Source organism: Sporothrix schenckii (genome assembly GCF_000961545.1).
Source record: "Sporothrix schenckii 1099-18 chromosome Unknown Cont47, whole genome shotgun sequence".
Taxonomy (NCBI): domain Eukaryota; kingdom Fungi; phylum Ascomycota; class Sordariomycetes; order Ophiostomatales; family Ophiostomataceae; genus Sporothrix; species Sporothrix schenckii.
The window spans coordinates 1525706-1545972 of record NW_015971148.1 but is presented as its reverse complement, the minus strand read 5'-3'; the positions used below and the strand labels follow the sequence as shown (position 1 = coordinate 1545972).

The window sequence follows — 20267 nt, the reverse complement described above, 5'->3', positions numbered from 1 at the left end:
ATGAATTGCCTAAAGACCACGTCTGTTTTGTTTCGTATTTTCTTGATTGTCTCCCTTGTTCTTGGTGTCGTTTGCCTTTTCTCTCGCTCCCCTGTCCTTGTCCGTTTTGTCGGTGAGGGCGAGGTGTGGTCAAAAGACGAACTCAACTTGGTCCATCCAAGGCCCGCTATCCCGCTAACGGGCAGTTTCTCGTGTGTTTTTCGACGGTCCCAACATCCCAACGGTCGCTAGTGATCCCGAACCATGCGATCCACAACGCCATCGTTGTTTGGGAAGAAACCACTGGCAGGCATCGGGGGCATGTGGATCGGGCACGGAATGGTGAGACAGATGAAGGAAGAAGGATGAAAAAAAAAGGAAAATGCCTCTTCAGTCGAACCGTTCGAATTGATCTTCTCCGCCAGCAAAACTCTGACCGCTACATGTTCCTCCACTGCAGATCCCAGGTCAAATCCCGTTCCCAAGCCGTCTTGAATCAGTACTTCTTCCCTGTGTCCTACGTCTTCCACCTGTGCATAAATCTTTTGCTTTGTCTTGTGTTACCATTTGCCAAAACAAAAGCCCCGTGGCCAGCTCGTCCCGCGCTCTACGTCCATCGCGGCACCTGCCGGGTCGCGTTTGTTTGTCGTGGCCGGGTTCGGCAGCGCGGTCCAAGGAGAAAGGAAGAGCGTCTTGAATACTTGGCACCACCCAACGACAACACAAGGCACGACACGACGAGGCACGACACGACAACAAGCACACGCGGGATCGACCACTCGAAGAAAAGGACGAATAGAGGGAATACGAGAGGTGGTAAATAGGGAGAGCGACAAAAAGAAAAGAAGAAGCTAAAACAAATAAAGGAGGAAGATCAAGGCTCAAGACTACTATTTTTTGTCTCTCGTCCTTTTTTGAACTACGGCCCAGTTGCCCAGACTTGTCTTCGGTCAAGTTGCCGAGCAGTGGCATTTTCCCGCGGTGTGTTGTCACGATGTCACATGTGTTTTGATTTTGATTCGTGATTTAATTTTCTTTTTCCCTGTTTCCCTTCAGAGTTCTCCAACCGTTTACCCAGAGGCACGGACAGTGCGGAGTCACGGCATGACCGACCACGGCTTCGTTGTCATACACGATCTCTGTGTTGGCCGCTGCCGCGCTGTTATTTGTTTCTTCATTATTATTAAAAGAAAAAAAAACATAAACAAAACCGTCCTATGAGCACTTCATTTCTCCGACTTATGCACGTCGCGGAGGTTGCCACGGATATGGTCTGGGGGCCAATTCTTATTTGAATTTTGCTGCAGCATCTGCTACTGCAGACGTCTTGCATGCTGGCTGCATATTGGCTGCATGGACGCCGATGCGTTGGCAAAGCTTTGCATTAGTCGGTTTGGAGGCCAAAGAGGTGGGATGAAGACAAAAGGGTCAAATCGTTGCGGGAAATTCAAGGAACGATGCAAAGGTAAACGGGGACGAAAACATCACACAACTTTTAGAAATCAAGAACATTCTCGGCAATAGTAAAGAAATCGACGATGCAAAGGAAAGAAGGAATAGTAGTGCAAAAAAGGGGAAAAAAATAAAGAGAGAGAGAGAGAAAAATTCTGACGCCTAAAAACTTTCCACTCCCCTACCTCTGACGCAACAGCGCATAGGCGCAAATCGAAAGAAAAAAAGGGCCGGTCGGACCTGACCCCCCGCCGAGTCCCTGTCCGAGTCCCTGTCTGCCCCTTTGCTGTCCCATGCTCTTGTATTGAGCCGGTCCAACCCCGCTCGTTTCTTCTTTTCTTCTTCCTTTTTTTCTTTTTCTTATTACCTGTCTCACTTTTTTCTTCGACAGTGTTCCGTTTTGGCCCCCAACTTTTATAGTGCGGGATGGCATGCATGGACAAGCCACTGAGACGGCACGACGTAACGGGAGAAGCAGTCTTGTACATCGTAGAGAAAAATCAGCTTTGTAAACCAGACGGCGGCATAGCGCTGTCTTGGAGACGATTTCTCGCATCCGCCTTCCTATTATGCTATGTTTATTTTATTTTGTCATTTTATATCATTCCTTTTTTGTGTTGGGACGGACACATCTCGGCTGCTCGCCCCGATCGATTGGTGCGCCATGACGTAGCATCGCGAGCCCGGCGCCGCCAACAAAAAAAAAGATAAAATAAAAGAAAAGAAAAAGAAAGACGCCAACACGACGCCACATGCCAACACGTCGTAGTCGCGTTGCAAGCTGTGATGTAAACAACACTCCATCCGTCGTCAACATTGTCAACAGATATAATCTGTCCCATGGGGAATGTATGCACGTGAGCAGAAGCGTGGGGTGAAGGACGGGGAATGAGAAAGAAATAACATGAAATAAAGATGAATTATAGAAATAGAAACGGACGTTCAAACACCATTCTCCGCAAAAACAATACGCCGTGATCCGTTGGACTTGGCCACCATTTCTCCATCGAGTCATGCACGATGTTGCTCACGATACGGGAACGAACTGGGATTCAGTGTGATGAGACAAAAGTGAGTGTGACGAACTACAGAGTGGGATGGACTAGGTGACGGGAGATTGGTGTGACGAGACATGGCACGAGCACTGTGTAATGGTGCCGAGTGCGTTCTTTATTCTTCGGACAATCATTGTTCAAACTACGTATAATATCGATAATGGAATACTCTGTCTTTATGATAATGCTTTGCAGCCGGGGGCTCTCGACGGTGACGTGGAACGTGACGATCAACTATATACAACGAGAAAGAGCTTGGCCTGAAAGATAAGCTACGGCGACAACAAAACACAGTCCTTCAACAGGACTGCAAGGCTCTGTACACGGCGAGGGGTATGGAACAAGGACAGAAAGACAGATACAGCAGAAAAGTACACGTGGAAGACAAAACGGTGACAAGTGCCTACCCAAACCCAAAACAGACACAGAGGCACATAGACAGTGGATTTTGGTCACAGGCTCGTGGCTCGATATTCTGCCAGTCGTTGCCGTTGCATTGATTGAGATCGTCGAGGGGACGTCACCGTTCCACGGTGAGCAATGGCCTGTCGACGGTGGCGCGAGAAGCCGTGGATGAAGAGGAAAAGGAAAATAGGGATGAAGTGAGCTCGGGGCGTAAAACAAAAAGGAGTGGACATAAAGATGGGAGAGTTTGCGGAGTACGACGTTCGGAAAGAAAACGCCAAATGGGTGTCAGTAACACAGCATCAGGGGTGTCGGGCGTGTTGGTGTTTTCTAGATACAGATAGACTGCAGAAGACAGGGCGTGGGTTTCGACCAGAATAGGAAATAGAACGACAGGACCGGAGGACGAAAGCCTGGGAAACGAGCACTGCGTACGACGTATACTCAGTATCAACACGAGCAGCCATGGCAGAAAGAATCAATCCAGGCCAGCCAGGTTTTGCGATGGCAGAATGCCACAGGGACAGGACGAGGAAGCAAGAAGGCGACAGGAGAGGAGGGGAACGAGGCTACTGGCAGCTTGTCTGGGTGACGACAAAAGTGTGACTGGTTCTTGCTGCTGGCCAAGCCGGAGCCTCGCCGTGGACGTTGTCAACGTGTTGCCTCGTGGCGATGCAGCCGCCGGCAGTAGACAGCCCAAAGCGCGAGGCCGTGTGATACGTAAAACCACCTTCAGAGGCACCCGCGGCCGTTGAATTCCCACGGCGACCTCGCAGTGAAGGGCACATAATTTTCATGATAAGCGTTGCAACGTATTATGGAGTCTGCCGTGTGGCTGGGATCGGATGGCATGACAAGCACCACTGCCAATATATCTCGGGAAGAGACCAAGGACGGAGAGGTCATGGAAAGGAGTGAGCCGGGCCGAGTACAAACGTGATCGAATGTAAAAATAAGCAAATGTTCTGGTTGACTGTATTTCGCACGGAACCCGGGAGCTCTCTCGTCGTTTTTATATGCGTCATCGCTGTCTCTGGAATGCTGTCGTATCCGTCGACATCACGTCACGTTCAACCATGTCCGTTGCAAAAGCATCGATGCTCGTGTATTTGGGGGTATTATGAACAAGATAAAGGCTCAAGGTAAACAAAAAATAATGGCAACGCCTGCCGCAAACGAACGCGTCCCGTTAACAGCGAACGCATCAAGACTCGACATACCCTCTACTGCTGCACGCCGCCGTGCATCGCTGCCGGGTCCTGGTGCATGTACTCATACGTCACCGGCTGGGTGCTCTGCCCACTGCTGTGCGTCTGCACCGAGCTCACAGTGTTGCTGCGGTACTGCTCTGGTGGCACCTGCTGCACCTGCTGCACTTGATGCACTTGTTGCACCTGCTGGATTGGCTGCTCTGCCTGCATCGGCTGCACATACTGCCCCATTAGCTGAACCTCTTCCATGGGCTCCTTGGTCATGCTCTGGTCGTACTGCGGCGTGAACTGCTGTGGCGCGAACTGCTGTGGTGCAAATTGCTGTGGCGCGTACTGCTGCGGGGCGAACTGCCCGACGACGTTGCCCGCACCGCCGGCACCATAGTGTGTGGTGTCGTAGCTCGTGTTGCCGCTGTACGGCACCATGTTGTTGCTGTTGTTGCTGTTGTCGTTGCTGCTAAACACCCCGTTGTTGTACTGGCCGTCGGTAAACTGGCCGCCCGACCCAACATACTGCATCTGTGTGTCGTTGCTGACCGCGTCGTAGTGGCTGGTCGCAGCGCTTTTGTTCTGCGCCGGCACGATCTGGTACGGGTCCAGGTTGCTGTAGTCGACGTCGTTGGGGCCATCGATGCCACCGCCGCCGCCACCGCCCGAGCTCTTGCGGTCGTTGTTGTCGTTCGCAACCACCTTGAAGTTTTCCGACACCTTGCCCTCGAGGCCCTCCTTGGCGCCATAAATGTAGATTGTGCACAGGTCAATCGCCACCGGCACCCACGTCGCCAGTGCAAAGACCTGTGCGAAACTCCACTCCGTGTTGGCGTTCTCGGGGCCCATGACGCTGAGCACCGCGCTCCGGTACTTGGTGAAGAGGCCCAACAGCGCCCACATCATCAAGCAGCAGATGGCGCCGTCCGTTGTGCGCACAATCGTCAACACGTACTTCCACCAGTCGCGGCCGTGGCGGCCCGGCTTGGTCGTGTTGAGGCGGCCGATGCAGGAGCGCTCGCGGATGCTGTGGCGCACCTTGCGGGGCACGAAGATGTGGTAGGCCCAGGGCAAGAAGTTGACAACCAGAATGACAAGGGCTGTGATCAAGGCGTCGTCCAGGCCGTCCCGCAGATCCAGCGGCTCACAGTTGAGCTCCCAAATGAAGTCCGATACGGCCGATTCGCGGTCGAGCAGGTTCAGGACCTTGTCTGCATTCGTTTCCAGGCTGTAGTAGAGCGCCGTGAGGACGACGGCCAAAACGACGGCGATAAGCCACAGAAACGCGCGGATGCGGCGCCGACGCCGGTTGGGCGACACAATCTGCAGCAGCATCGGCGGGAAAATGGTGAAAATACCAATGTATGTCGCGTTGGTCAGCTGGTAGATGGAGTGGGACTTGTCCGGGTGCATGCGGGACGACCCGTGCCGGTAGACGCTGGCTATCAGCATCGCGATGCAAAAGAGGAGGCCAGTGTCGAGGAACGCTTGCACGGTCTCGTGAAATGCGGCAACGAACCAGTTCCAGCGCCGGTGGTGGTACTCAAAGGTCCGGAATGGCTCAAACTGGTCCGCCGAAATCAAGACAAAGTACAGAGTGGAAAAGACTGCCGCCAAGTAGTAGACCACCATGACACCAACACCCGCCAGGTCGCCATCGCCATCCCACACGAGCTTCTCACACATTTCTGCGGGACAGTAGGCGTAGGGAAACTGCACCATGGCTTCGTACAGCGTCGAATTAGCCGAACCATCAGCGAGCCACTGCGCCACCTGCCCGAAGGTCGGCAGCTCGCCGCCGCTCGGAACCAACGCTGAGATGTACTGGTACGTGGCCATAAGCGGCGGGTCGCTCAGGTCGGTGTCGTTGTAGCGCGAGTTGATATAAGCGGACAGCCATTGTGCAGCGACGCCACAGTTTGAGTCGTTGAACAGTGCAGCATCTACATCTGGTGGCGTCCAGCCGTAGAAAGTGTCAGCCATGATGATGAAAGTAGCGAGCTCGTCGAGAGTCAGACGGGAGCCAGGGAGGGGGGAAAGAGAAAACGCTTGAGGCGAGGTTCGAAACTTCACGCATCCCGATGGGATGTATGGGCATCACCTCCCTTTTAACTCAGATTCAACCCACAGGCGTACAAGATACTCGACAGAGCAGCCTTGCACCCCATGGTCCCGGCCCCGGCCCAGACCCTCACAGTAGGGTTGCAACGAGCGAAACAAGCAGAGGCGAAGACCAAAAACGGCAAACCCAACAACGAATAGATGTGCACGACAAGCATCGCCCCGGGCTATTTTCCAGGGCCACTCCCATGCAACAAAGTCGCGCCAAATTCTCACTCCTGGACCCATCGCTCCAGACCCCTGGCAAACAAGAAGCGTGCATACTACATACGGAGAACATCGTACAATGTTTTGGTCGGATTCCCTCAACTGTTAGAGTGCCAAAGAGTTATGTACGGACACATCCTTTCTGTTTTCTGTTCTTGTCTTAGCCGGGGGCCCAGGGTCGGAGAAAGAAATCAAATCAAGACTCACAATGACTGGGGGAAAGTGGAAAAAGAAGGGACAAATCTGTGTACACGTAGACGAAAGTAGTGGAGCATGTTTGAAAGTGCTTTCGTCGAAAACGTTCAGATCCCCATTTCTCGCAAACAGGCCCTGGCATTTAGGTTTTGGGGCTGAAAAACCGTCAGCGCAGCGTGTCACCGGCGTGTTTCCTTGGCCCCGGCCAACTCCCTCGGTCATAACGGAAATGATCCGCTTGAACGTGCTTAACGTATCTGTCGTATCGTTAGCGCGAAGCCGTTCGGACCATTGGCGAGCCTGCCAGGCCTTTCTCTTCACAAGGACCCAGCCTCATTTTAGACTGCCAAAATGAGTTGGCCAAACATATGCAGTATACTTGTAAGGAGACGAAGTAGAATAATACTCAGCCACTCCTGCAATACTCCCACACCGCACATGCTGCAAGCTCGGTGGCCCCCATCCTGTGGGATAAAAATAAAATTCAGGCGGCAGGCACTTTTGGGCGAAGCATCGAACAAGGCCTGGCCGAGCACCAGCGTCTCCAGCGGCTCCAGCGTTTGCGACATGGCGTCTATGGCCTTGGTGATGGGACGGAAACGCGGCTCACTTGGCTGATTGTCCGTTCGACCTTGGCTGCGTGCGCTTGTTGCTCTACCCGCCTCCTAGGGCTGAGAAGGCGAAAAATAAAAATAAAGAAGTCGACTAACAACACTCTGGACACACGCTTCGTATATCTAAGCTTTTGCTTGTGCGTTTGTGAGCCCGAAGACTCTCGTTGACGATGTCCAGCGACAAGAGCCAAGCCGGCATTTCCAACTTTTTCTGCAATTCGACCTCATGGGCTGGTCACGAAGGGCGGATCAGCAATATGGTGGCAGGGGGCCGAAAGACAAATTAGGAGAGAGGAGAGGCGGCAAGCAGTGTGTTTCATCGAGATGTAAACGGCGGCCCACACAGAGTACGATCAACCCGAATGGACGTATGCTGGGAGAATACGAGTGGACAATTTTGCAGAAGCGAAGGGCCATTTGCGTAAGGAGTACAGAATACAGCACTCGCCGCAAAGTCGGTATGGTAGCGCAATACTTGCCACAAACAAAATACTATGCTTCGAGACAATAGCCACATCAAAAGGGTAAGCCGCAGAGAAACAGACGGTGTGTGTGTGTGTGTGTGTGTGAGCTCGTCTGCTACATAGATGTTCGCCCTCTGCCTCGATATCGACTGGATTTGTAATGTGAAGTAAATATTCCTTGCACCACTATTTTGCTGCGACATTATTTTGGCGAGAAACGAAGTGGAAAGCGCGACAACGGCCGAAAAAGCCCTACGAGACATTGCTGACAGGGATGCCAACAAGGATGCCTCGATGCCCTCTCGCTATGAGCATCTCGGACCACAAAAGATCCTTACCAGAGTCGAAATCTTTGGGTGCGGAAATCAAAATCAAAGGACCCTCTTGCTGACGGACGGGTGGATTCGTTTCCTTGCCGTGCCAAGTGGAGGCCAGTCACGGGAGAGGCTGGCAAAGTATTTCGTACCAACCTGGCATATCGGCCACTGCGCGTTTCGCGTGTTCACGCAGTGGCCGTAAATGCAAGAGGAAAGGAGGCCTGTTTCTTTGTTTCAACCGCGTTATCGTGTTGCGTTTTCGTCTTGGGTTTCTGCCACAGTACAATAGCTGCCGCATACGACATACACGGCAGCCACCAGGTTGCACATGGCCGTATCTTGTATGGAACCGGAGTGAGGAACTTCGCCTCCTTTTGACATGATCAGAGGGTTGTCCGTGCTGGTCGCTTGCTGGGAGATGGGTGCATCTTTTTGGTCACGCCTTAGATCACATGCTGAAAAACGTCTGCATACCGGAATTGAAGTGACGGCTGGCTGCAGATGCAATGCAGATGGCACGTTGGGCGAGTGGCTTCGTGTTTGAAGGTTGTCGTGATTGTTTGGGTTTATTAACCTCGTGGATTGCCCCTTTTCAAAAAGTGTCCCTTGCAATCTGCCCCTCATGGTTGCCTTTTCTTCCATAAGAAGCGCATTAAAGGAAAGAGCAAGGACCACAGTTTATTATGCACAAACAAGAAGGAGAAGATTGGGGAAGAGCACAGCGTAAAGAGCAGCGGCGTGACGTCCAAAAAGCTGGGGCGGCCTGGGCTAGGCTTCCGCGCCGTTGACGAGCCCACATACTTGGTAAGTATGTTCACCGTATGACTGCCCTGTGAATGTGAGGTCATACACCACGCTACGCCCAATACAAACAGCTTCTTGAACCCCACCCTCGCTAAACGGCCGCCTCCAAACATCACCAAGACCTCACACGCGGCCATCTATATTCTCGAAAAACAGATCCACGACAAAGCATTCCTTACTCGATACCAGACACATCTGCACTTTCAATCTTCTATCGATACCCCGACTAGAGCTTTAGCCGACCTAGCACGTTAGTTGGGTCCCGACATCTCCATCTCCGAAACAGTGCCTTTCTCGACAAAACAGACGTCATGGCCGACCAGACCAGACAGACTACCGCCCCTGCGCCCGCGGTGCCCGCGGTGCCCGCCGAGCCGTACGAGCCGGATACGCGCCCCGATGCGCCAAACGCCTTTATTCCGCTCGAGGCCAACCCCCCGCTGATGACGGAGCTTCTACACAACCTCGGCGTCGCCCCTACGCTGGCCGTGCACGATGTGTTTAGCTTGACGGAGCCCGACATGCTGGCGTTTGTGCCGCGGCCGGCCATGGCGCTGCTGCTGGTGTTCCCAATCTCAGAGGCATACGAGAAGCACCGCGTGGCCGAGGATGCGGACCGCGAGGTGTACACGGGCCACGGCAGCCAAGAGCCGGTCCTCTGGTTCCGGCAGACAATCCGCAACGCGTGCGGCGTCATGGGCCTGCTGCACGCGACAGCCAACGGCCCCGCGCGTGATTTTGTGGGTGCCGGCACGCCGCTGGATGCATTGCTGAAGCGTGCGGTCGACCTGGACCCGCCGGCGCGCTCCAGGCTGCTGGAGACCGACAAGGCGCTGGCCAAAGCGCACCATACGGCGGCTTCGGGCGGTGCCACCGCAGCTCCCGATGCGCGTGACGATATCGACCTTCACTACGTCTGCTTTGTCCGTACGGCCGACGGTACGTTGTGGGAACTCGACGGCCGCCGCAAGGGCCCCATCTCACGCGGCAAGCTCGGCGCCGATGACGATGTGCTGTCCGAGAAGGCCCTCGAGTGGGGTCCGCTGGCCTTCTTGGCCCGCGAGTCGGCCGACTTGCGCTTCAGCTGTGTGGCTCTTGGACCTAGCTTGGATTAGACATGCACAGAGGAAACAAACGACGGAACAAATGTTGCGACCAAGGACACCAACTTAGCACCAGGGATGTGTTTGCTGACGACATGGATGTGTGGTCTGAACAAGGAAGCAAAACAACAGGAAATATATGTCTGCAGCAAAATCGATGAGGACACGGTCGGACTCGAGTCAGCTTGATGTTATTGCGGCGCAAGGGATATTCGGTTTATTAGGTACAGGAACTCGTTCTGCCAAAGTGGCGAGACTTTCAAGAATATGCATGAAAATGAAGAAATGACATTTCCGACACACAGCCCACCAGACCCAGTCGCACTGACAATGACAGCCATTGCTGGTCTCTTGCTCGTCTTATCCATATCTCTCCCCAATTGAGTATTACCGCCATTGTTTCAAGCTTCAAAGGCACGCACGCTTGAGCTCACGCGGAAGCCCTGCTTGCTCAACGGATCGTTGCAGCCGCTCAAGAGGTTCCGAAATCTGGACGACATTAGTACGGAAACCATAAACAAGAAGCGGGGCAGATTGTGCAGTGTATTGTAGAGCCACACACAGTTTGTCTTCTTCAACATAAGCTGTTTCGCGATGGTCTTGAGCTTCTTGCCCGCGGGCTCTCCAGAGATACCTCCGACCTTTGTGGGAAGAGGCTCAGGCTCTTTCGGAGAAGGCTCGGCAACTGCCTCAAGATTGGTGTCGACGACGGCCTTGTTTTCGGGGGTGCTGGTCGATAGCTGCACCTGCACGGCAGCTGTGCCTTTACAGATTGTTAGAATGGTACAGCTGATGATAGGGAGTGGCAGAGTGGCAAGCTCAACAGAATTGCATACACTGGTCGCACGGCTCGTCCGAAGGGCCATCGGAGTTGCAACCTGTGGCTGAGCAAGTGCCGTCAAGCTGCGAGATGGAACTCATCTTGGCGATAGCTTGGCGAGTAGTCCCGTAATAGGATGGTACCGGTTGAGTGCAGCCCCGAGATCAAAATGAGAAACAAAGAAAGACGGTCGAGAGAAATGAGCCAGTAAGCGGGTCAGTCGTAACGCTTTAGGTCTGCTGGAACTGCGAGTGAGAAAATGAAAAGGTCGAGAAGAGATAACTGGAACATATGGTAAAGAGAGTAAATGAAGGACGCAAGTCGAGAGCACCTTTGTCTAAAGGAAAACCATTTTTTGAGCAGATCCAGTAACTTGGATGTCACTGCGACAAGGCTTCCTTCCCAGCATAATCATAACTTGTAAACAAACAACGCGAGCTGCTACTTGCATACCTTGTTGTTGTCCTTCCTATACAATGCCAGTCTCTCCTTCCCATCGACTTCTGTCAACCTTCTGTTCTGGGCGTTGTTGACGTAGATATTCTCTATTAGGCAGTCAAGTCGACGTCAAATTGACAGGAACGTCAGGGCCCGCGATGTCGGAACGACAACTCGCATCGCGTCATAAGCCATTGGCATCAGCTCCTTCCTGAAGTCATGGTTATGTCTCTTTCCTCGCCATGTGGTCCTTTCAGGAGTTCAGGAGCAGCGTCTGTTCATCATTCTCGCATGGCTGGAGCCTGGCCTTTGGTATCTCAGGCAGATTCAATGGACACACTTCCTGATCTCGAATCATACTAGAAACACTGCCCACAACGGACAATTGTCAGCAGCACAGGCGCCACATGACTCTTCGTAACACGGCTCCTGCCCGAAACCCAGCAGTATGGTGGCACGGCATTGCCCCGCGAAAACGAGCCACCGGGACGAGAAAAAGACGGGAGTACGGGATACGGTGAGCGGCCAACAAGAGATCGAAATGCACCAGAGGCATGGAAAGGCAAGAAAAGGACAACGGGGCGTTACGTGGTCGCCACCATCTCGCCGGAGAATGGGCGCGCCGCTACGTATATGCAAGCAGGCGGCCGCCACAGTACAATCAGACACGGCCATTTCTCACCACTTCTTGTACTCCACAAGATGCACGCCCATTCCCTGTATATCGGCGACCGCTCTTCTTCGCAGGGAACCTGCCTCGGTTGTAGCTCAAGCCTGTGCAGCTTCTTGCGGCGTTTGTGGCTTTCTTGGAGTGCCCGGCATGCAAAAGGTCAGTCTCCCTCAACCGGTCATTCGGTTTGGTCGACTGCCTGTGTATTTGAGATGCGGATCGAATGCCTCTCCATCTCTTGTGTCTCTGTAGTGAATTTTAAATGGGGAGAGAACAGACCGGTTCGAAGTGTCGAAAGCATGGAGGTAGTTGCCACACTAGCACGGACCTGAACCTAGGCAGGATGTCTGAACGTGCAGAGCCGTTGGTGGGAAGAAACAAAACAGAGAGACATTTTGTTCAAAGGATGGATCTGGTGACCATCCTACCGTGCACATACAAAAACCGGTCACGGCTATGCTCGGGGCGCCCTTTCCTGGGGTAGGGTCCGTTTACCGCCCAAGCGATGCAACACACCAAGGAGCCCCCTGTATGACGATGTGGTGTCGCACTGAGGATCTGTTCGTGCACCAGCTCATGAGTGGATGGATGGGAGAACCGACCGTGGAGTCCCTGACCTTTTGGAGAGCTTGTCGTTTGGGAAGCATTAGGGACGGTATGTCGTGCAATTTAACGAACCGGGTCGGCGAGGTGGTCAGACAGAGTTGTATTGCAGACGGGATCGTAGCCTTGGTTCGAGACTCGCTGATATCAACCTTCAAGAAGCTCGTCTATGTCGAGTTGCGCTTGTTCGTTTGTTTGTTCGTTTGTTCGTTTGTTTCTTTTCGCGTAGACTAGCTCTAAGAAGGGGGCTCTATCCTTTCGTACCGCTGCCAATTCAGTTGTCGTTTCACATCTATGTCCCTCGCAGTTTATCCACCACGGCAGATCTGCCTCTATCAACAGGTGTAAAGGCGATCATACTATCGACCAGCCGCCCAGTCGATCGGAACGGAGAACCGCACGTACATCGCTTTGCGCACACGTACGAGCTTGTCCCAGACGCGCCGCTGTCGTGAACGTATCAATAGCCTAGATGAGACAGGCTCTCGTCTGGTCGTCTGCCGTTCGACCATCGTCCCTACTTTGTCGTCTCCCGCATGGGAATATCAGTTCATGCTGGGCCGCTCGGTCAGCAGAGGTTGCTGCGGCTGAAACCCTGCAGGATGTTTGTCCCTTGCATGAAAAATACCGCCATGGCACGGCTTGATATTGGGTATACTGAAATCGCGAGCTTCTTCTCGCTCGTCTATTAAGCTCTCGGCAAGGGGCGTCGATGGGCGACTTAGTTGACTTGATATGCTCCCTTCGAAATTGATGACGGTCAAAAGGAACAGGTGCAGCACGCATCACAGCAGAACTGGACACTTTTCAGCCGTGGCTTTCGCCCTGTCCCTGCAGATGCAGGGAGGGAATATGGACATGGACATGGAGCTGAGTCTACACGGGCATGTCCTTCCTGGACCGTCGAGAGGTGCCATGGTACCGACGTTTTGCTTATGTCTTTCGCTGAAGTCCTTCCCAAACTGGCGCGGCGTTCCTCTTGCTACCCTTCGAGCTATGCGTAGCAACGCCACACCTTCCCTTCCTGCCTTTTCGAGATGTGGCACCAATGCACGGGAGGAAAGCGCACACCGCGTCCAGTCACATCGTAGCAGGAACGAACCCCCATACAGGCCACTACCACTTGGCCATGCGCTGTTGAGGGGAGTGTATTAGTTTCAAGTCCCCTCTGTATGGAAGCCAACGTTGGGAAGGCGCAAAACACGTCGTAGAAAATGGCCACTGCCAGTTGTGGAAGGAGACGATAGTGGATTGGGTGGAAGCTCTTTCTAGAAGGCAGAGTCTCCGCCTGTCTCCGCCCGTCTCCGCTGCTTCTCTGGCGTCAACATTACAAATTCCAGTAAATGCTTTTTTGTTGGAAAGAGAAATATTCCAGTATTCGAATTGTTCCTTTTGCCCCGGGGTTTCGTGTTCTCCTAGCGCGCTCCTCTTCATCGAGATGGAATTCATCATTGCCTCATTGCCTGCCTAGATCTTTCTTTTTATGCCCCTGAACGATCTTCGTTTTAGTGAGCGTGTGTTCGATCCAAAAGATACATCGTTCCTGACTACCTTCGTTCTCTGTTCTTCCCTTTTTTTATCAACCAATGGCGGTTCTGCATCGCTCTTACCGCATACACGGAACACTCTTAGCGTACTTGGGGGCCCACTTCATCCCCAGCAGGCTACTTCAGGAAAGAAGGAGGAAGCACAACAGTGCAAGAGTGCGAATTCGGGCTGACAATAGTTGGCAACGAAGCCCTGTATCACCCACTTATTTGTTATTCCCATTCTATTCCTTGCTTGCCCAGTTGAGCCGGTTTACCTTGACCTGATCAATGGTGCAAAGGTCCGGTTTAGCAGTGGCCGTTTCAAAGTGAGGTAGTGCCAACAGAGGTCTTAAGCTCCAGGAGCAAAGTCAGAGACAGAGCAGGAAGGACCCATGCAAACATATCAATACGCTCCTGCTGACTTAGTCGCAAGAACTGCTTTGACGAAAAGAGCAGTCGCAACCCGAACGAGACACAGCCGCGCCTAAATCACAGTTATTACTGCCATTCTAGGTCCATTGGCACGCCAGACTCGGATGTGTACAGGGATGAGGGAAGCCCCTGTTCCTCCCGCATGCTACGTTGATTGCGTACAGGGAAAGAACGACGTACTCCGTATGAATCTGGGCGGAGCCAATTCGGAGCATCGGCAACCGACGTCCAAAGGACGTTTGTGTTGGCACATTGGATCGCTCTTCGTCGGCGAGTCACAGTTCCAATTTCGCCTACAACATCAAAAAGGAACAAGTGCTGAAGATCGAGCGGAATTTAGTGTTCAGCTTTCTTTTTTTCCTGGGAACGGCCAACCTTTCAGCTGGGTCGCCATTGCCCATTTGGGGCAGACAAATCCTACGAAGTGGAGCCGACAGGGGACAGGGAAGGCGCGGATATGTTCAGTAGACGACATGAGAAGATGAACTGGTGAAAGAAAGGGAAAGAGCCCGTTTGCTGAGGAGGGAAGTCAAGTGGAAGGCACGATGCGTAGTCCTAGCAAGAGCGAACGGCAAAACAGCTCTAACCGTGCCTCAGTCAAAGTATGTCAAAGCGACGAGACAAGAGAGAGACCATGCACTCTTTGGTAATACGCGGAGGATTTTGCGGTTGTCAGTGCACAAAGCACTCAGCGCAGAAACACCAAACGATCGTCGTCACCTGTGTTCTACCGGGCCACGACAGGTCTCTCGTCTCCTCACACGCGGCATTGTTCCTGGTTTTCGACAAACCTCCGACATGTCGCCCTGTCTCAGTTGGGGCCCATTTCAGTCAGAGTGTCGCCGTCGTCTGACCCAAGTTGGTGGCCGCACGGCCGCAGTTCTTGTCATCGACTTTCCCATAAGAGCGATGGCGGGCAAGCGGTTTGGCCAAAACGAGCAAAGTACACGAAAAGCAACGCTCGTGCCCCCTTTCTGTATCGTCGTCGGCCTGACTCCGAGTTGCCGATTCGACCAAAGAAAGACCCTGAGGCAAAGAGACGCGCAAATGAAAGAATCTTAAGCCGCCTACAAGAAAAGCGGGACGGAGAAAAAGAGGACAAGAAAAATACGGTGCCTGAGCGTCTTATCTGCTCGCGCCAAGCAGGGTGATCCCTGTTTACAATCCTTGTTGGGCTGGGACAGAGCACAAAGAAAGTCAAAAGGGCAATAAAAGAAGAGAGAGAAACGCCGGACGCAATCGAACAAAAGTACTTTATGACAGCGTCGTCGACACAGAAATGTGCCCTGTATTACAAAATACCAATCTTCAGAGCTGGCGTTCATGTGCATCGCCAATGGGAGGCAGTTAGCATCGAGAAAAAAGAAGAGTCAGCACTCAGTACAGCGACAAATGAGACGTGCACTCTTGGTGCCAAGTCGTCTTGAAACATTTGCACGCGGCACTTGAGCGCGATGACAAGCGTGTGTATCCTATACCCAGTCTGTGATGGCCTTTGGCGAGGGGCAGGCCATCTTGTTGAACATGGCGCCTATTCCTGTCCTCGCCAAGGGCTGCTTGTTTGCTGATGCTTTGTTTGGTTTTACGCGAACGGGAAACTCATCCCGTGTGCTCCCACAACTGCGACGCGAACAAGAGCAACAAGAGCAGCGGTGAAAGACCAAGTCAAGGCGGTGGGCGAGGATCCTCGACGTTTGTTCACAAAAGACACGTCCTTGTCGCCGACGAGATGGATCCGGTGCGATACGACAGGACGGAAGAGAACCAAACATGGAAACGAAAGAAAATGAAAATCTTCCCGGTGTGGAGCGCATCTGCATGCATGCGCATGCGCTTTGGCTGGCGCCGACACAGCATGCCGTCATACACCGAGCAACACTGCACTGCCCTGGCCGCTCCACATGAGCTGGAGCCACTCTATGGAGGACAGAACATGCGAGGGGAGGTTGCAGAGGGAGGTGGGAATCCGGGGTGCCACTGAGACAACAAACGCTCGTCAAACGCTCTCTTGGGCATCAACCAGTGGCCATACCGCCGTTGTTATCGACAGCCCGGCGTTTGTACTTTGCGTTTGATTGTTATATTCTCTTCTCAGATGCCAACACCTGCGAGAGGCCTTTGCCATAGCCGAAATGCCTCGCTCCAGTACAAAGTTCAACAGGTGCAGTTGCGAGACAAATCAACGCATCCTGGTCGGACTTTTTGACTTACACCCCCTCTGGGCCCGAAATGTTTGGAAGTAGAACAGCGCAAGCACACACCTTGCATTGCAATGGACCCCTCGGCCGCACACCATCTTCGATTCGCCAACGTTTTACAACAGTCTTCGCTCGAAGTTCTCCTTACCCCTGCCCACATTTCGGTCTGCTAGTGTTCCCTCCCTTTACAGAATCTACTCCGTAGCTGAAGAAACGACCCGCCTACTAATTCAAATCGCCCTTTCTTTTTTCCCAGTCAGCTTCCCGGCTGTTTTTGCTAAGCAGGGGCTAGAGCCATGCCCTTTTCATATGGAGAAGCACTTGCGTGTAAGTGTTCCAAAGAGCCAATTCCGTCGTTGATCCCACCCATTTTGATAAGTTCCCATTTATTATCCCACCCCCTCCCACACTTGCTTTACTCTTTTGCCTTCATGTTATCGGATTCGTTTTTTTTGTTTCTTTTTTAACCTTTAATTGTCATCGTTATATATTTCCAGGACTTCGCAAGCTTTTCTGTTCGCTTCTCGTCATTTGGCCAGCACCGATTTGATTTCTTTTCCTACCAGAGCTCAGGTCCTTCCAGCTCTCACCGTTTAGAACCGCTCGCCCACAGAAGCGCTTGACTCCCTGGTGACATCGATCCGGCGAGTGAAGCGGCGAGCAGCGGTGACCTTGCCCTCTTGGCCAGCCTGCCGCCTATGGCAGGCCAACAACCGCTACCATGGGCTTCATGACCTTGCTAGCCAGAAAAATCAACTCTGACAAGAATCAACCGCAACTACGGGCTCCGACATATGAGCGGAATGTTTCGTCAAAGTCTCCCGTTCGATGTATGTATACGCTCTATTTTGTATGAGGTGTTGTATTTCTACTAATACGCCAAATAGATGTGCGGACCGTGTCTCCCAATGTCAGCTCGTCAAATCTCAATGGCAGCCATGCGGCCTCTAGTCCAAGTTTGAGAGACACGAGGCCGCGTCAATATCCTTCATCGCCGCTCTCTCAGACATCGTTCTCCGTGGATCGTGCAGCACCTGCTTCTGTTGTTTTGGGCTCCCGAAGCGACGATATCCCGAGTCGAACGGCCACGCCCAGGACGACTATTCCATCACAGTCACGCTCACACAGACCGCAGAGCTCGGTCTCCAGCAGCAAACTTGCAAGATCAGTAAGAACCGACAACAGCCAGAAAGGTTACGTCGATCTCCTGGATGCACAGTCCGAGTTCAAGCCGACCGATTTCCACACCCGTGTCAAGGCTACGGGAACAAGGGACTATGGCGAGGACGTTGCAGACCGCAACATCGGTGTCAACGGGTGCGATCTAGACTCCCAGCCGGTCCAGGCCTTTTATGCAGTCCGGCCGAAGAGTGCGTATCGTATTTCCATGGTCGATCGGCGCCGCCCTTTCTCTTCTTGGAATCGCTCGGCCAAGTTCAACGAAAGCGACGAAGACAGTGCCTATGGGCCCCATATCACGAAGGGAAGCTCCTTCAACTCAGCACTCTCGTACAAACCCATAAATGCTTCGCACCGGCCTGTCCTTGACCATGGAAACTCTCCACCTCGGCTGTCTGCTGCGTCTCCGGAAAAGAATCGCGCCTTGCAACGCCCATCATACGCATCCTCTGCCAGCACGTACAGCACCCCGAGCCTCGCTGATATCGAAGCCTCCCTCCAAAGCCAGCGACTACTGAATGGAAAAGTGAACGGCCTTGTGTCAGGATGGGAGAGCGAGCAGGATGAGGCTGAGGGCGGCCCCAGATTTGGAGTCAACAACCAGCCCATTCTCTCACCACAACCTACGTCGTTTCGACTTTCTGCGTCATTGGCGAGCTCAGCTTTCACAGCATCAAACAAGCGCCCGGCAACGGCGCACAGCAGCCACTCTGTCCGACGTTCACAGCAGCCAGCCCTTGAGTCCCACAACACCGCGCCAGATCTGTCCAACCTGCCGCATCACCTCAAGGAACAGGCGCGGAATTTCAAGGAGGACTGGCACGATGACTTGATCAACCGTGATTCAGCCCCATCACCTTGTAAGTCACTGCAGAGGCACCTGTAGCGTCCAGTTGAATTTGTGTGACAATTGATACTAATCCCAAATGAAAGTCATCAAAACAAGCCGGTCTCCCAGCATGAACAGAGAAAGTGTTCGCGAGATATACTCCCCTGCAAACAGCAACACAACACCTCGGCCACAGTCCCAATCCGGCGAGCTGGACGACCAAACGCCCCGGACGAACTCGATTCGCCATTGGTCCATGACATCAACGGCCCCAACAATGTCCAGCTCGAGCTTGGCCACGTACGGGCGCCCCCAGTCGCGCCACACGACGAGCACCTCGATCGATTTGAGCACTACTGGGCCACCATCCACCGGCGACGCTGCTGGAAAAGGACAGGGCCAAAACCTCGATGCGAGCCAGAGCCAGCCTCTAGTCGCTCTCCAGTCGCCACTGTTCAACATTGACGACTATGTCTCGTCCGACGACGACTCGTTCATTGCCAGCCAGGCCAAACGCAGCGAGGAGGACCTTCTTTTCAGCGGCGGGTATGGCAAAATGGGCACCCAGTTGCCTGGTCTCGAGGACGCCTTTGCCGTCCCAGCACCAATTGCTCTGGTGCGGAGTCCCCGCCTCATTGCCCTGAAGCACAATGAGGACTTCCTCCGTGCATACGGCGAACCGCACCAGATGGCCGGCAAGCATGATCTGCGGCAAAGACCGAGCGACGAGTCTCTCCACAGCAACCACGGCCAACGCAGGCGCCACTCATCTGGAGCGTCTGATACTGGGCTCCGGAAGACCCACTCGCGCGAGGAGTTGAGCCCGGCCGCGAGCCCTGCCAAGCGCGTGGAGACAAAACGTATGGCTGCAATCTTGGGCTCGTCTACGACCAACCATACACACCACGGCAACGGACCCCTCGGAAGCCACAGTCATATGTACAACCCTCGCCCAAAGCCCCACCTCGGCCACGGAAACAACGTGGGCGAGCAGGTGATTGAGGAGGAGCGGTTCGAAAAGGTCGATGTCGCGACGGCCATTCGCCTGCGGAAGGATGCCAAATCCAGGAAGCGGGCCTCCACGATAAGCATAGTCTCACAGACCGGTGGCCGTGGCCGAGTCAAGGCAGTCAGCGTCGAGAGCCACAAGATGACGGCGAATGTCCAGGAGGCCAATGTCAAGGCCGTGCGCCAGAAGGCAGTCCCTACAACCGCGACCGGGGAGGACTCCGATGCGGCGCTGGACATTGCGAACGTCCCGGAGCTTGTCGTGGATGCCTTGGAGTACCACGAGAACGCCATCGACTCCGACGATGAGTGACATGTCCTTGCATGTATTTGGCGTTTTGCTGGCGGGTGGGTTTATGACGACATACGACACAGCTTGACTTCGACAAGCATCTACACTCTTTTAATGTCCCTACTTTCTATTCTTTTCACGACATCTTTTGGAGTTTTCCCATTCCTCAACATTTCCTTTGTATTGGATTTCATGCCCCGCTTCTTTATTGTTCAGCTAGCCATTTCTATACCCCCTTTTAGAGATATATTATGAATATAAGCTTTACATGCTTTTTTCCTGCTTTTCGTGCTTTTGCTGCTTTGCTTGTCCCCTAATCGTACCAGCTTCCAAACCAACGCATAAGTCTTCCTC

General features: G+C 53.2%; 5 protein-coding genes across 5 annotated transcripts; 3 read left to right on the top strand and 2 right to left on the bottom strand.

Annotated features, from left to right (window-relative positions):
* Positions 1-4114: 4114 nt before the first annotated feature.
* On the bottom strand, positions 4115-6073 carry SPSK_03177 (uncharacterized protein; the record flags this gene model as incomplete). The annotated part of the gene is made up of 1 exon (XM_016730018.1): positions 4115-6073. The coding sequence occupies one exon, from the start codon at positions 6071-6073 to the stop codon at positions 4115-4117; it is 1959 nt and encodes a 652-aa protein (XP_016585066.1).
* A 3050-nt stretch (positions 6074-9123) lies between these two features.
* On the top strand, positions 9124-9927 carry SPSK_03582 (ubiquitin carboxyl-terminal hydrolase L3; the record flags this gene model as incomplete). The annotated part of the gene is made up of 1 exon (XM_016730419.1): positions 9124-9927. The coding sequence occupies one exon, from the start codon at positions 9124-9126 to the stop codon at positions 9925-9927; it is 804 nt and encodes a 267-aa protein (XP_016585065.1).
* A 389-nt stretch (positions 9928-10316) lies between these two features.
* Positions 10317-10836, bottom strand: SPSK_03670 (uncharacterized protein; the record flags this gene model as incomplete). The annotated part of the gene is made up of 2 exons (XM_016730505.1): positions 10317-10678; positions 10752-10836. 2 exons carry the CDS (start codon positions 10834-10836, stop codon positions 10317-10319), a joined length of 447 nt encoding a protein of 148 aa, XP_016585064.1.
* Positions 10837-17326: 6490 nt separating this feature from the next.
* Positions 17327-18670, top strand: SPSK_03379 (uncharacterized protein; the record flags this gene model as incomplete). Its single annotated transcript, XM_016730217.1, has 2 exons — positions 17327-17435; positions 17493-18670. The coding sequence occupies 2 exons, from the start codon at positions 17327-17329 to the stop codon at positions 18668-18670; spliced, it is 1287 nt and encodes a 428-aa protein (XP_016585063.1).
* Positions 18671-18743: 73 nt separating this feature from the next.
* SPSK_03432 (uncharacterized protein) lies at positions 18744-19934 on the top strand (the record flags this gene model as incomplete). The annotated part of the gene is made up of 1 exon (XM_016730270.1): positions 18744-19934. One exon carries the CDS (start codon positions 18744-18746, stop codon positions 19932-19934), a length of 1191 nt encoding a protein of 396 aa, XP_016585062.1.
* Between the last annotated feature and the right edge of the window lie 333 nt (positions 19935-20267).